At 28.7% G+C, this 16,759-nt stretch overlaps 1 protein-coding gene across 4 annotated transcripts in view; it reads right to left on the minus strand.

Annotated features, from left to right (window-relative positions):
- Nucleotides 1-3,223: 3,223 nt before the first annotated feature.
- Nucleotides 3,224-16,759, minus strand: part of LOC136078132 (uncharacterized) — a 132,445-nt gene continuing 118,909 nt past the window's right edge. For all 4 annotated transcript variants that reach the window (XM_065793145.1, XM_065793144.1, XM_065793147.1 and 1 more), the window contains 3 exons: nt 12,432-12,505; nt 11,053-11,211; nt 3,224-3,729 (listed from right to left, as the gene is read on the minus strand). In XM_065793145.1, coding sequence (XP_065649217.1) covers nt 3,525-3,729; nt 11,053-11,211; nt 12,432-12,505 — 438 coding nt within the window. In that variant the 3' untranslated portion in view covers nt 3,224-3,524. The remainder of the gene's footprint in view (nt 3,730-11,052; nt 11,212-12,431; nt 12,506-16,759) is intronic.

A 16,759-nucleotide genomic window follows, 5' to 3' on the forward strand; every position in this document is an offset into this window, starting at 1 on the left:
CAATGAAGCATTGATAATTGGTCATTAAATGATGCTAAATTTGCTTTGCTATAAATGCGTTTACAAAAGCTATTTTTTAAATCTAGTATCTAGTATCTTTTTTATCTAGTATCTAGTTTTATTTAGTATCTGTATTTATGGAGAAAAAAATCGGAAAATGATCTATGATATCGCTTTTAATGGTTCCTTTTTTAAGAGAAACGCTCCGTTTTTAAATAAGTTATTGTAAAACTCTCTAATGTTGTATTTGACGTGATACTGTAAACAATCAAAATTAAAATCACCAATTAAATAGTTAAATTTCTTTTCGTGGTTGCTTTTTTTAAAAATAACTTTTTTTGGTTTTGGTTACGGTTTCAATTACGGTTCTACTGAACCGAAATTAACTAGCTAATTGTAATAAAAACGTTTTTAAAAACTCTCTAGGTAAAAGTTTTTGAATACTCTTTAAATTACTTAGATATACATTATAAGGCTCTTAAAACAAATTTTTTTTATAAGGAAAGATGTTAAAATTTTAGTTTGAATTAGTATTAAAATTGTAATTGAACAACATTTTGAAGAATGCCAAGGCCAAGGACCGAAATTTGGAATCACTTTGATGAAGAGGTCAGTACTACACCTGATGAAGAGCGACTTGTTACTGCAAAATGCAAGTATTATTTTGAAATTTGCAAGTTGACGGACAGAAACACATCTGGCATAAGATCACATTTGACAAGGAAGCATTCTGCTCAGTTTGCAGCCCAGGAGAAAAAGCGCCATGTTCCTTTTGATGAGTTAGAACAGGTACAATAAAGTTTAGAAACGTTTTTACTTTTTTAATTTAAATATTAACATTTATTTTCATATGTGTTAGTTATTATTACTATTACAATACCAAGATTTAACAAGATTTAACAATAAATATCAATAACTTTCAATAAATGCTGATGAATGTTTCAATATTAGGTATTTTAACAGGTTTCATATTAATTTTTAGACCTACAATGAAGACGAGGCTTATGAGCAGGTCCGAGATGATAAGGCGCTATTAGTGTTAGGCAGTAAAGTTAAACAAGGAAGACTTTCCGAACCATCAGCAGAAAAGGTCCAAAACCTAAAGCATTTGGTCAAATACAAGCCACAAGACCGTGAACAGCTTAAAGGAGACATTAAAATTGTCAAGTTTTTGGCCCGTTTAAATTTGCCATTCTCTTTGGTTGAACATGAAGCTTTTAAAGATTTTGTTCACTACTGGAACCCAAAAATGAATGTGAAGGCTGCAACAACATACTCCCGGTTCAAGTATACAAAATTTTAATAGTTTTAAATAAATTTTATTTTGGAGTGGGGAGTCAATTCAATGGGAGTTCCAAGAGAACTAAATTTTTTAAAAAGTTACTTTTTTAAGACCAATCCACACCAATTTTTTTTTGGTTTTCTTAGTAGGTAACCAAATTGATAAGTAACGAGAAATACCAATAATAACTAATTTTTTATTTTAATTTTAGGTTGCCGTTGTTGTACAAAAATGTGCAAATTTGTATGGATGACATTCTAAAGGAGGAATTGCCAAAGACCGCTGGATTTACAATCTCATCTGACCTCTGGCAAAGCAGAAACAATGATGCATACCAAGCCAGTACATTGCACTATTTGAGTGAAGACTTCCGGTTAATGATGTTTGTGATTAAAGTTTTTCCGTTTTCTGGACAACATACAGCTGAAGCCATTGCTCTTCGTCTGGATAAGTATGTTTTAGTATTTTATTTTTATTAGGTTAAAATTTCTGTAAATTAAGTTAACTGTTTGAATTATTTAGATTTAAAACCCGCCATTTAGTTTAAAATTAATGGCACAAATTAATACTTTTATTTATATTTAAAATAACAACAAAAGCATTAGTTTGTATTTCAAAATATCAAAAAGCGAACAACTAATTTTACTTTGCTATTCAGGAATGTCTCAGAGTTGGCCGGAAATAAAAGAGTTTCATCCGTTGTATGTGTCCATGATTCAGCCGCTAATATGAAGGCGGCAATTAACAAGTGCAATTTTGTAGATGCATCTCTTTTGTGTGCTGATCATCTTTTGAATTTGGCAGTTAAAGCAACTGTCAAAGAAACAAAAGATTTTGCCAGTTTGGATCTTCACGAAGCAATCCAAAGAGCAACTGAATTAAGTTCAAAATGCCACAAGTCATCTTTGTCTGAGCAAAGAATTAAAAAAGAGGTAACTAGTTTTTAGTTTAACATCCTTTTTAGCTTTTATAGCAATTTAGTTTATAGTTTAATACAATACAAGCGCAATTTAAACTTATCAGTACACTTTGTGTGATAAAAATTTTTCTAATGATAGATATTATTAATAACTGATAAAATCCTAACACTTAAAAAGTAAAAACATATAACATAGTTAATATTAGTTTTTAATAATAGTAAATAGTACTAATCACCTTTTATGTTATGTTTCTTATAATTCTATTTTAATTTTTAGCTAAAGCTGTTGTTTGATGACAGTGATGTTGTATGCAAGGATAAGTTGAAACTTGTGAAAATCATCACTCCCGTGAAAATACACTGGAATTCAACTTTTATGATGTTGGAAAGCATTGTAAAAATACATAGTATCCTCAGCTCCATTAGAGACATTCCTGAAAAAGATGACACCAAACTAGCTTCAGTCCAAACTAACTCCAGATGACACCAAACTAGCTCCTTCAGAAGATAAGTTCAATCTTTATGATGAAGTTTTGCCTATTCTGAGAAGAGTTGCTGAGATTTTAGAGTGTTTCTCTGCGACAAAGAAGTAAGCATTTACCTCGTTATCTCAAACATTTACACTTTGAGGCACAAATGCCTGGCTTTCATCAAGGCTGGTGGGGCATTACCAACAGGACAAATGTTTTTCTTCTGAAAATGCATGCCAACATTAAAAAAAAAGTTTTCGTACCTAGATTAAGTAATTCAATCTACTATGAAATCATGATTTTTAAATCACAAGGAACTGGTTATGAAAATGTTGTTGTTTTTTCCTCAACGCAGTCGGACTGATTTAGTTAAAACTGTAAAGCTGTCTAACTTGTATGTGCCTATCTTTATTAATATTATTTCACATGTCTTATACAATTTTATAAAAATTTGTGAGAATAATTTTCGATATCATCCCCACCACCACTAAAAAATCCTGGATCCGTCATTGTTAAAATGAAGTTATATAAATAAGCACATGGTATAGGAAATGATATAAATTACTATAATTACTATTTATATGAAGTTTGTTAACATAAATATTTTAAATATTACTATTACATACATCTAAGGAGTTCCGTATGGTATCGATAGACCAATTTGACGGTTTGCTGAAAAAGTAAGCTAGGTATTTTTAACTGTTGTTGTTAAAAACGTAACAAAAAGTTTGAAATGCACCATCTATTTTTGAAGCTTTGATTACATCTCATATAATTCATGCTTACATAACTACTGTCGACTCTATTGGTTAAAACAAAAATACGTTGTTGTAACAAATGTAGCCGAACGTTGTTACGCATTTCGGGGTTTTTTTTTGTTCAAACTTGAAGGAATGCAAAGCGCACACAAAGAAACTAACATAGACAAAACTGCCAATATCACAAACGCGAAGTATTGGTTAAAAGGAAACACGGTCGAAGTGTTGTTTTCTTGCGCGTTTTTAATTATTTTCGTTGACCAAGTAAAGGCGTTTCCAAATACAACAGCGCCAACGGAACTAATAAAAAAGAAGAGTGAATCAAAAACTAGTCTTAAATGTTCACTTATTTAATAAATAAAAAAAAGAAATTCAGTTTTAATTAGGTGTTTGAATAATTTCATTCAAATAAACTTTTTTGTATTTTGTTTTGAAAAATTAAAAAACTTCATACAATTAGAACTTCATACAATTAGTATATGAACGACCTTAACTTTATATCGCTGCAGTCAGCAGATATGGAACAAACTTAATTCCTAATATATTATATATATTCCAAGTTTATTTTTCGATTAATTTTTGCATTTTTATTATCTACGAATTATTGATTACCTCCTACAATTTATTAATAAAATATGTTTAGTAATATAACATAATTCTAAATGCGTAATTTACACTGTTTTATCAAACTATCTTCTAATCTTTATTCTTTTTGTTATCTTTATTATCTTCTAATCTTTACTAAACTAATAAAGTCTAATCTTAAATAAATAAAAAGAACTAAGTAAAATTATAAAAAGGAAAATGTGAGAAGAAATGTTAAATATTAATCATGCATATCTATCTTTGAATATCTAAATCGATCTAAAATCTGTCTGATATTGAAGCACCAGTTGATTATTTAGCAGTGTTCAAGAACGTGTTTGATTTAATTAAAGAATACCTTGAGCTTGCTCAACCGCTAATGAAAAGCGTACAAAATCATACTTGTTAAAAGTGCAGAATCATACTTGTTAAATAAGCCAACAGCTCGTTTTAATAGTTTTTTTTTGGTAACAATATTTAGAAAAACAAAATGATAGTAGAAGAAAATGCTGTAAAAACTAAAATGCTTTATAGAGATTAATTCAGATTCATAAAAAGCAAACCTAAATTACTTGTAATCACACTATTAGATACGGTAATCAGAGTTGGATCTTGTTTTGCCTAGCCTAGGTAACCCATGCCAAGATTGAGTTAGCTACAAAAGGGGAGTTTTTTCTTGTAACTTGATAAATTTAAATTGTTTGAAAAAAAGAAAAAAAAAAGAATACAAAGTTGATCCAAAACTCTGTTATGTCTACATCGAAATAAAGACATAAAGCAGAACGTGTGGTTGATTGCACAAAATAACAGAAAAAAATTAAATAAAAGTTTGACTAAAACCCAGCTAAATCATATTTAAATAGCTTGTTGTTTTTGTTGGTAAAGAGAAAATGAATTTGGTCAGTGAAAAAGACTTGAGAACGCTATTGAGAGCATCTTTTACCAAGTAGGAAACAAGTAGGACTCGAATTTTAGAGGTCCACTAATATAGACAAAAGCCTGTGAACACCCATCATAAATATCGAAAGACATGTTTTGCTCACTAATCTTTGGAAAAAGACTCTTAGGTCTGAATATAAAAGATTACGTTCATCAGTTGAAGTGAACGATATTTCGTCTGACTTTTTTTCCCCTGAACTTTGGAAAGTCAGACAAGAAAGCTTTGGTTAAAAAATCATGCAGAAAAATATTTAATAAACATTTTTAATAACAGGGGTATTAAACCGCTTTTGTAAAAATTTAAATAAAAATGTATAAATAAAAAGGAACTTAATTTATTTCCTAATCTAAAACATCTTTTTTTTTATTATAACGCAACTGTTAAAACCTAGTTTAAAACAAATTTAAATCTTTTTAAAAGGTAAGAAAATAAACAATAAAAACCCCCTAGTACTAGGCAATTTTCTATTGTTTTTTTTATAAAATCAAAATAAAGCCGCAGGAACATATTTGTTCTGGTAGATTGTAAAATACATAGGCGCAAAAACCAAAGTTTTCTCGTCTGACTTCCTAAAGTTCAAGGAAAAAAAAAGTCAGATAAAATATCGTCTACAGTCGAATCTGCTTTTCTCTGGAAATTTTTTTCTAGAGAAAAGAGAAATCTCAAAACCGGTTAAGTAACTAAAAAAGAGAGCCTCCACCAAGTGCAAACAGAGGGGCCTCTCTTTCATACTAAACAATACTATTATTGAGTGTGCAAAAGCAGGAAATGATATTTGGAGCGAACTACGATTTACAAGATTGGAGCATTAAATGACCTGTTACAGAAGAAACAGTTAATGATTGTCCATGAATGGCTGATCTCACGCTAAACAAGGCAAGAAAAAGTGATAGGGAAAAATCAGTCATCAATGCATTAAAGGACATTTGTTGTTTGCTTGAAAAAACTGTAGGAAAAGTAATATAGTTTATTAGGGAGTTATATGACAAGGTGATCAAAGATAATAATGGTATTGGATATTGTCTCAAAACATTTTGATCAGAACTAAAGGTAATGTATGAAAACTACTTCAATTTTGTCTTAATTACTGGCTGTAAAGGTAAAATAGTTGTTTAAAAGTACGAAAGAGTATATACTAAGGAAACTTGAAGAAGATAGCTAGGCAACAAAAGATATCTGTGGTGAAAGCAACTGATAGTAAAGGAAGAAAAAGGTCAATGGAATACAGTAAATCTAAAGATTTTTACACCAGCGTTGATGAGATTGCAGACAGAGAGAAGTGAATTTATGAATCATATTGAAAACACTTAGGCTACTGACTTCTTTCAGTGAGAGGCAGTTAAGTCTGAGCCAATGCAAGCTTCAAGACCGAAAAGTGTCATTGCTATTACTATTCGAGTTGCCATCAATATTGATAAATCTACTGGATGCAAACAGCTTATTCAACATTTCTAAAAGCTTGAATTTCTAATCACTCCAAATGAACTTTACCAGTTTAAACAGACAGCAATTGAAAAGATGAGCAAGAATGAAATCAAGAGCTAATAAAAAATAAGTAATACATTCAAGCTATGGGTAACTGATAATGTCAACCACAGTATAGCAACATTTACAATGAAACGTAATAATCTCTATAGAAAAAAGTTCAAAGATTGAGGCAACTTTTACCAACAGCAGCCGTGGTTAACTACCATGGAACAAACTTTTGATTTTTTAACAATTTTTAAGCAACTTCTGATTTTAATTGGCTAAATTTATTTACTTATTTTATTTCTCTCGATAATAGATCATGATCCCTCCAATGATTCATGCATTTACTTGACATTATTTTTCACCATCTCATAAGTTAAATAGCTCAAAATTGAAACCCATTGTACAACTTTTAACCCCATGTGTGATCATCCCCTTTGGTTAAACACATTTAATACCTTCCATGCAAATAATCTTACCATTGTCTTCAGGCTCGGCGGCTTTCATGCATCATGAGTTTTCTGGGAAGCATTGGTATGCACACAAAAGAAATAGATTTTGAGGATTTCTTTGTTGATTTATATGAAGAGAATTGTGCCACAAGAGCAACAAAAGAATACATTTTGGCTCAACAATAATGTCATTATTAGGAAAAGAAAAGAAAACAACAACATGCCCACTCTTCGTTTAAGCTCTTTTTTTGCGTTATTCAAAATCTTCTGCATTGACTGCTAAGGTAATGTAAGTTAACTGATGCACCTTAGTTTTCTAAGCTTCATTGAATCCGATGCTGATTCTCAAATAGTCCAGCAATATTTATATTATTTATATCATATTACAAATAAAAATGTCATTCATATTTTAGAACAAGACAGATGTAGGACCAGAAAAATGATTCTAGAAGATGTTCAATTTTTAAAAAACTCAAGACCATATCAGAAAATGAATTTAAGCTGTTTTGATAAGAAACATTTTGAAAAAATTATGAAGAAAGTATCCTACAATGACAAAGAAATCAACTATTCTGCTTACCTATTATAACAAAAGAATATAAAATAACTAAAAAATACAAAATAAATAAAAAAATAACTTAAACAAGCAATTTTGAAGTACGGCAAATAATTGTTAATGATCAATAAAGCGGCTATGGGTAGAGTAAAACTGCTATAAATTTAACAAAAGCAAGGTAACAGCACAATTAATAGAAAAATATAATAAAACTGAAAGTTTGCAAAATAAAGCAAGCCCAGGTTGTCTACCAAGAACAAGATCTAGAAACAATTAGTTTGTAATACAAAAAAAATAAAGCATGAATCAGTTGTTTCTGCCAGAGCTTCATTTCTGTCAAGCAAGACAATGCATGAACGATTCTGAACTAGCAAAGCAAAGTAGACTTTGCTCTGCAGGGTTTATGGGTCACAAAAAAATTCTTTATTTAAAAAATATAATAAAAAACCTAGCTTTGCAAAAAAAGTTTAATTTTTAAACCCACAATTTTTTTGGAACTGATTTGATATTCTCATAAAAGCAAATTGAAAAAAATAGTTTGAATTTACTTTTATCAAAAAAAAAAAGAGAAAATGGAAAAAAATTTATAAAAGCAACCATCAAACACCAAGGTGGTAATGTACTTTTTTGAAGCTGTTTCATCTATATTAGAATTTGCAACTTAGTTCAAATTGAAGAAAAAACAAACAGGAGCTGAATAGCTTGGTAAAAACCTTATTTCTTCCATCAATAAATTAGAATTATCAATTTGTCTTTCGACAAAGTAATGATTTGAAAGCATTTTTTAAAGTAAATGAAATAAAGTTACTCAATTAGCCTGTTAAAAACAACGAAATTAATACAAATGAAAATGTTTCTTTTTTTTTATGGACAAGGTTAATAGAGATGTTGTGTTCATAATATATTCTCCTTAAGACCGGCACCGATATATAAGATAGGGCCGTATATATATATATACATGTATAATAATATGACACATGTCCCTAATAAACAAACTATATATATAAATGTCAAGAAATCAAATTAACTCATAAATCTTCATAATCAAGTGGTATTTTATTCTTTATTCTTCGTCCACAACTTGATAATCGAATTGTTTGATCTTCTTTTGTATTTTCAACTAAACTGTTCTCTTTAATTATTTCATTATTCTCGCTCTCCAATTCAATGACATTGTACCACTATTGCATTCTTCAAACGAAAGAGCAGTTTGTCCTCTGTGCATTATAGCCACGTTATCGTGAGTCAGGCATGGAACAGATATAGCGTAAACTTTTCTAAGTTGAATCTGATTTCGATGAAGGATATGTTCATTGTGATTTAATTTTACTTCATATGATCTAGGGGCAACGCATTTCATTATTTTACCTCTAAGACTATATTCAGGAGTTACTTTGTTTTGAATTGCAACAGTTTGGCCTTGTCTATAGACGTATGGTTCAAAAACACCAATATTTTTATCATAGTATTTTTTAGATTGAACTCTCTTTTTGACTATATCTCTGGCAAATTTTGACTGTTCTTTATTTCGAGATTGAAAGTTATCTCTCAGTTGACGCCCATGTAATAAAATCTTCCGCTGGAGATAAACCACATTTTATTGGAGTATTACGTAAAATTAAGATACCTTTATAAATGTCTTCATTTGATATATAAGATTTCTTTATCAACAGTTTTACTGATTTTACAGTTGCCTCTGTTAAACCATTTGATTGTGCATAGTGAAGATTACTTGTTATGTGCTTAAACTGCCATTGTTGAGAGAATTGACGAAACACTTTCGAACTATATTGTGTACCATTATCTGACACCAACTCCTCAGGGAAAAAGATTCTTTGCATACTTGTATAACATTTGCTGATCCAATACTTGAAAGCAGAAACACCTCAGTCCACAAGCTATAATAATCGACAATAATTAAATAGTTTTTATTAGCCCACTGAAACAAATCAGTTCCAAGTTTTTGCCATGGTCGTGTTGGGATATCAGGAATTAGGAGAGGTTCTTTCGGCTTTGATGGGAGATACTACATACATGCCTCACATTTTCGAATTAACTGGTCAATTTGGTTATTTAAACCTGGCCAAAAAACACTCTGACGTGCACGACGTTTGCATTTCTCTATTTCCAAGTGACCTTCATGCAATTTTGAAAGAATTTCTTTTCGCATACTAACTGGGATTATTATTTTATTTTGATATAATAAGAGTCCATCACATGCTTTTTCTGAAGAACGACAAATTTCTACTGCTTTATCTAGTGTCAAAGTCTTTTCAGAAAGTAATTTCTCACGTACTTTGTCACACCATATTCCATATACAATTTTATCTCTTAATAAACTGCCAAAACAATCTTCAGTATTACAAAAATTGCAATTTTTACCTGATAATTTAACTTCGGTTAAGAAATCATCAAAGCATTCACCATCTTCTTGACAACGTTTAAAATATTTATGTCTTTCTAAAGTCTCATTAATAATACCTTTAGCAAACACTTCCATTTTTTCCAATATAATAGCTGGATCTGTTTTTTCATTTTCGGTTAGGTTTAATGATTCGTAAATGTTTCGAGTTTCTGAAGAAAATGTATACCTTAACATAGCAGCTTGATACGCAAGTGCTTTTTCTCTAAATCCGACAAAAAAACATAATCCTGCCATTTATCAATCCAGGAGCAAAATGCAGCATACCTATCTACAACTAAATCTAACATTGGAGGAGGAACACCAACTTTACCACTTTCTGCCATTTTTTATAAAAAAATTCTCAAGATTAAACAAGATAATTAGAAAATACTATAAAACTTTATTTTTGCATGTTTATTTACATACATACTCGTAGCGCCATGTTGTGTTCATAATATATTCTCCTTAAGACTGGCACCGATATATAAGATAGGGCCATATATATATACATGTATATTAATATGACACAGAGATAAACATAGTAGCAACATTTTTTTTTTTTTTCTAGCTTTGGAGATAAACATAATATTGTTCAAGTTACAAAACTTATTATTTAGGAATACTATCAACTATTTTTTGTAAACTATTTACAAAACTGAGTTGATAGTATTTCTTGTTGTTTGCAAGCAGTAATTAATGCCAAGGTTTTTGCTTTATTATTATTAATGCATAGCTTATAAGAAGAGTACAAGAATAATTTTTTCGCAAACTGTAAATGCGTATGTATGCAGATGGTGAGAGGGTCACTGAAAGCGTACAGGTGCATATAAGAGAGTAAAGGAGTTCAAAATCAATGTTTTTATTTTTTTTAATGATATTTTCTTGTAAATATATATCATTGGATTCAATTTATTCCATCCCATCAATAAGATTTTTGATAGAATTAAATTATTTTTAATGTCAGTAAGAGCACCATTATAAATTTTCATTATTTGTAATATCAATAAAACTACTATTATAGATTTTTATTAGTAGTAAAAAGTTTATATTGAAACTAAGGGCAGAGAGTTGAAATGAAATTAAAACACAAATGCAGCACTTCATTATTTTTTTAAGTTTTTAAAAATATAATAAATATATTAAAATGCTAAAATTTTTTTAAAACATATACAAAAAATAAAAAAATAAAATGTTTAAAAAGGATATTAAAAAATACCTTCCTATGGAGCCAACAGACATTGCTAACCCATTTGCTAATCCAAGAATATCTGAGTCAACTGAATTGTTTAAAAAAATATTTATCGCTATAAATCCAGCAGACCCTGTCATTCTAATACAGATTTGATTAATAGATGTCGCCACCCATAAAGTATATCTAAATTAAGATTTAAAAGTTTTTAGAGTTTAATCATTAAAAAATATTTACAAGTATTAAAATTAGATAATCAGATGGTTTGAAATCATTTTAAGGTAGCCAGCAGGTTTAATGTGAGTCTAAGTTAACTAGGAGTTAGAACATTTTATAAAAATGACATTATATATGAAATCTTTTTAGATGATATTTTATAAAAATATCATCTAAAAAATTTTTTGTGCAAAGCAAAATTTTTTTTAATCTATAAAAACTTGAAATTTAAAAAATTGTTTAAAAACTAAATAAAAATTTAATTTGAATTAAAAAAAACAAAGTTCTTGATTTAAATAAGCAATCACTAATTTAAGTAATTTCAATATCAAATTTCATCAAGTGGTTTGGAAAACTGTAGTGTATGTTTACTCTTTACAAGAAAATATTTTATCTGGAACACTAAAATATTATAGCAATGAGTTTTTCAATAACTATTGATTATAATCAATAACTAATTCAGCTATGGTAGGCTAACCACCAATAATTTACATAGAGCTGTACATATTGAGGAAAATATTAAAGTCATTAAATATTTTTTTTCAATTATAACTTCAGATATCAACAATAATTTACACAGCTACCAATAATTATTACACAGTATCAATAACTATCACACAATTATCAATAACAAATACACAGCATAACCATCAATAATAAATACAAGCGTATGGGTATAATAAATATAAATACATCTAATCAAAACCATCCAACTAAAACCATCTAATAAAAAAGTCAAATCAAACTGTCCAATCAAAACCATTCAACCAAAACCATCGAAAATCTTTTAATACAACTAAAAACAGGTAAAAATAACTAATAGTAAAGATTATCAATAGTTGAGTTGTCAAAAACTTTACGATAAGTTGAAGAAATTATTGTAGATTATACTCGATTGCAATAGGTTGTACTTATTTACATTTTATCAGCATAGTTATAACAAACTAATGTAATTATAGTTATAATATAATGTAATTATAGTTATAATATAATGTAATTATAGTTATAATATAATGTAATTATAGTTATAATATAATGTAATTATAATAAAAGTTATAACAAACTAATAATAATTGTTATTTATCAACAATCAAAGGTTTGGAATATTTTTAAATGTTTGATTAGCTATACAAATAATAAATCACATAGTTAACTGCACAATTCTATTAAAAAAAAAAGAACTTTTATACCTTGTTTGCATAAAATAAGCTGTTGGGACCAGGGCTACGAACGCACCATAAAACAATGTAGATGCACAAAATACCTTACAAAAAAATGAATTAAATAAATTTATTTTTGTTAGCTGGGAGTAGTTTTTTTTAATTTCATACCAATTTTGTTTTGCTTCATTCATAAATATGTTTAATACTGGAGTCTGGAAATAGACAAACCTCAAAACTTAATCCCCTCCTCATGCACACTTGTAAGGCAAATGTGTTTTTTTTAAAAATCTTTTTAATATCTTCGCTTAAATTGGACAGCAAACCATTTTTTAAGTTTATTAAGCAATTTTAAATTTCATCAAAATAATTTGGTTTTTAGATGTTACAATTATGCACAATTAAAAACTCCTCTCTGTTTTATATTGAGGAAAGGGGTATCTTTTTACATCGAGGAAAGGGGGTATCTTTTTACATCGAGGAAAGGAGGTATATTACTTTATTTCATGAAAAAAAGGTGCAAAATAAAGTCTTTTTACAAAACAACTTTACTTTACACCATTATAAAATAAAATGTTCTTCCTATACTTAAAGACAATAACATTGGAAAAGCAAGTAACATAGTTACTTTCTTTTTCTATCATCGCCTTAAGAAAGTTTTATTATAATCATTGCTAAACAGATTTAAACTATTAAAACTTTTATATGATTTGAAGTAATGTTAACCTATTTTACGCTTTGTAAAAAAAATGAAATGGTTCAAATGTAACATTTATTAGTGATTTTTTCTAGTTGAAACATTTCAAAAGAAAGAGTTGGATTGATTTTTCATAACATGAGGTACCTACAAAAAGAAAAAAGATCAAAACAAGGAAATTTTGTAATCTTCTAATTAAAAAAATTTTATTTTTCTTACTTTAGTTGAAACCATTGAAAAGCGGTTTAGTTTAGTTAATGAAAGTCAAATAAAATTTGGCACAATTCGGTGTTACTGAAGCAAACTTTTGTACAACTTGATATTAATTTTTCTTACACAATACCTTATCCTGATTTTTAATTGATAAATATTATCAGTAGTCTGGCCAATTATGTACACTTCTTGCTTATGAACTGCTTTAAAATATTTATTAGGACAAGTTTCTATTACATTTGATGGACTAATATCTTTTGGTACCAATGATATTTTTTAAACCTGCAGCCAATCAGTGACTGATTTAACCTTAACACATACTAACAAAAGCTATTCTAGAAAAATATTTTGGGCAGCAGTTTGCCTCCGCCCAATAATATTTACTACAATCTTCTCAAATAACCTGCAATATACCTTCATTATTATCTTATGCTGCTTTTTACATAAATAATATCAAACACCCTTAATATCAAATGTTTTACTTTTAGTATGAGTATTAACTAATAATCGAAAGTGAGAAAAGTTTATAACACTAACAATATTTTAAACTAAATAATTTATTTAGTTTAAAACAGATAAACAAAAATAAAAAAATTCTTTAAATAAATTTGTTTTTTTTTAAATAAACTTTGCACTTTGTTAACTTCACCGATCATAAAACAAAGCATATTTGCAAAAAAAAACCCCCTAGATAACCGAAAAAAATATGGATGAACAACAATGGATTATTAACTAAGTTTTATAAATTAGTTTGTAAATGTTATAAATTTAATGCATTTACAAACTAATTTTTATAATTTAGTATATAAACTAACTTCAAAAAACATTTCAATCTCAAAATCAATAAAAAAATTTTTTTCACGTTGATTTGAGATATCTGTATACAAACAACTTAATAGAAATTATAGTTAAGTCTAAACTTAGCCTATTATTAAGCTATTTAGCAGATATTAATATAAATTAAATGAGGCAAATTGTACTAGAATTCAAGCGACCCAAGTTGACACAGAACTGACACAAATTGGCATTTGAATAATACAATTAATAAATAGTTTGTAGCTAAAATAAAATAGGCTTATTCGTTTTTCGATTCAAATTTATCAGTTTTTTAGTGAATCCTTCACTTTATTTTTACTCTTGTTTATTGTGAAAAAAAAACTTTTAAAACTTTTTTTTTTATCTGTTATTTAATGGTATTCAACCTTGTTCATTTTGTCACTAAAGTGGTTATTTTGATTTTTGTTATGTCTAAAAACAGTTGAATGAAAGAATATTAACATTTACAATTATAATATACTTAGATTTTTTATCACTTATTACTATATTACTTATATTACTATATATTTATATTAACATTTATAAAGGAATGTTAGTTTAAAACAAAAACAAAACAATAATTAACTGATGAATGAATCTGTGTGGTAATTAGTCTTCTTTTTTTATTAATTTTTATATTACATTTGATAAAATTGCAAAATGAGTTTACTTGATAAAAGTTTATTTATGAAAAAGATAAAAAAGAAACCCTTCCCCAACCCTTTTTATCCAATTTTCTGATATTGTGAACAAAGAGCTGATGCTCAACTGTATGTGCATTACATAAAAATCTTTAAATAAAAAATTTTCAAAAAAATCCATTTTTTTTAAGTATACATATATGCTTCTTTAGGCTGAAAGACTAAAAACTAAAATTAGTTGTTTAAAACTTGATTCACAATCAATATTCAAACTTCTTAAATGAGATTGTTTTTTTTAAAACTAATTTTTAAAACTAAAAGTTGAAAGTTACCAGAAAAAAGAAGAATGTTGTAAAAGAGCAAGAAAAAGCTTGATAAAAGACTTGAAAAACTATAAACTTTTGTAGTTGACAGTAGACTTTAAAAACTGTTGTTTTAGAGATATCATAGCATGGTCGGAACTATCTAAAGAAAAAATTGAGACATCTAGCACAACCTAGGGTCATTGAAATCAAAAAATTGAACACAAGCTAGGGTCAGAGACATAAATCAAAAAGTGAAGGTAAGTGATTAGGGTTGTCTATAAAAAGAGTCACAAAGTTAACTATCTGAGTATGAGATTGATAAAAAAAAGGTTTAGAGCTTTAGTGCTAACAGGGTCAGGGGTACTAGAGCCAAGCTATTTAACATAATGAGCAAAGTCCACAATATCATAAAGTCACCAATAACAATAATATTTTCTAATGGATAACAAAAAAGCTTGTTCAATTTGATTTAAAACAACATCAAAATAAGAGCAGAGAAAAAATATATAAATAAAGTACAAAGAGAAAGGCAAATGAGTGAAGAGATATTAGATGGAGAGTGAAGATGGAGAGTGAAGAGATGTTAAATGAAGAGTGAAGATGGAGAGTGAAGAGATGTTAGATGGAGAGTGAAGAGATGTTAGATAGAGAGCGAAGAGATGTTAGATGTAGAGTGAAGAGATGTTAGATGGAGAGTGAAGAGATGTTTGATGGAGAGTAAAGAGATCTTAGATGGAAACACATAAAAAAATAGTAGGAGGATACAAACCAAATTTGAATAAAAATAAATGAATCAATACATGAGAATAGGCCAAGGTCAATTACATTATTTTTGGAGTCAATAACAAATTAAAGAATAGTAGCCATCAACACTGATGTTCAAATATGAAACAAATTAAATTCAAGTCTCACAAAAAGCAACTGAAGTCTGATAAATTTTGCAAGAGATAAGATTCAACCAATGAAAAGTTACTTCAAAAATCACAAATACTCATAAAAGATTGAAACAATTAGGAAATGATGAGAGTTATTTATGCATGATATTATTTGGTACTATAGTTAGGTATTAAGTAATTAGAAAACTTGACTCAATCATAGAATAGTGCGTGTCACCTTTAACCAACGAGCTCTGCAGTTGCCTCAGGCAACTTTAGCTAATTAACCTAAATTTAGTGCATGTTGTTAGGGCAATATTGCCCTTATTTTGCGCCAACAAACACTAACAAAAACACCACCCATGAGCAACATTGCACTGCAAGTACTTTAATATTATGTGCGGCCGTGACGCAGTGGTTAGAGTTCTTGCTTTATAAGCAAGAAATCCAGGTTCAAAACGAGCCTTGGACAGATTTTCGCGTCATGGTAAGGAGGCGTGAACTTTCTGCTTAAATGCACATCCGCGGTGCTCTGTGACAAGACCGTTAGGTCTTCTTGGGGCACCTAAATAACAGTATAAAAAAAATATATATATATATTTTACAGCTGTTGAATGAATCAGCCTCTCTGCCTCACTAGACAAATTGGAATCAGTCTCACCACAGAGTTTAGAAAAGCTTGCTACTAGCTGGGTTCAGAACCATTGCGTTTTGGAGCTGTAATCTCATTAAGATATAAATGGAAGATTTGAATAGCTACTAACAAAAATGCACAATAAAATATCTTTGACTAGAGTCAAGAAGTTCCAGC

Source organism: Hydra vulgaris, chromosome 03, assembly GCF_038396675.1.
Source record: "Hydra vulgaris chromosome 03, alternate assembly HydraT2T_AEP".
In the NCBI taxonomy this organism is placed as follows: Eukaryota; Metazoa; Cnidaria; class Hydrozoa; order Anthoathecata; family Hydridae; genus Hydra; species Hydra vulgaris.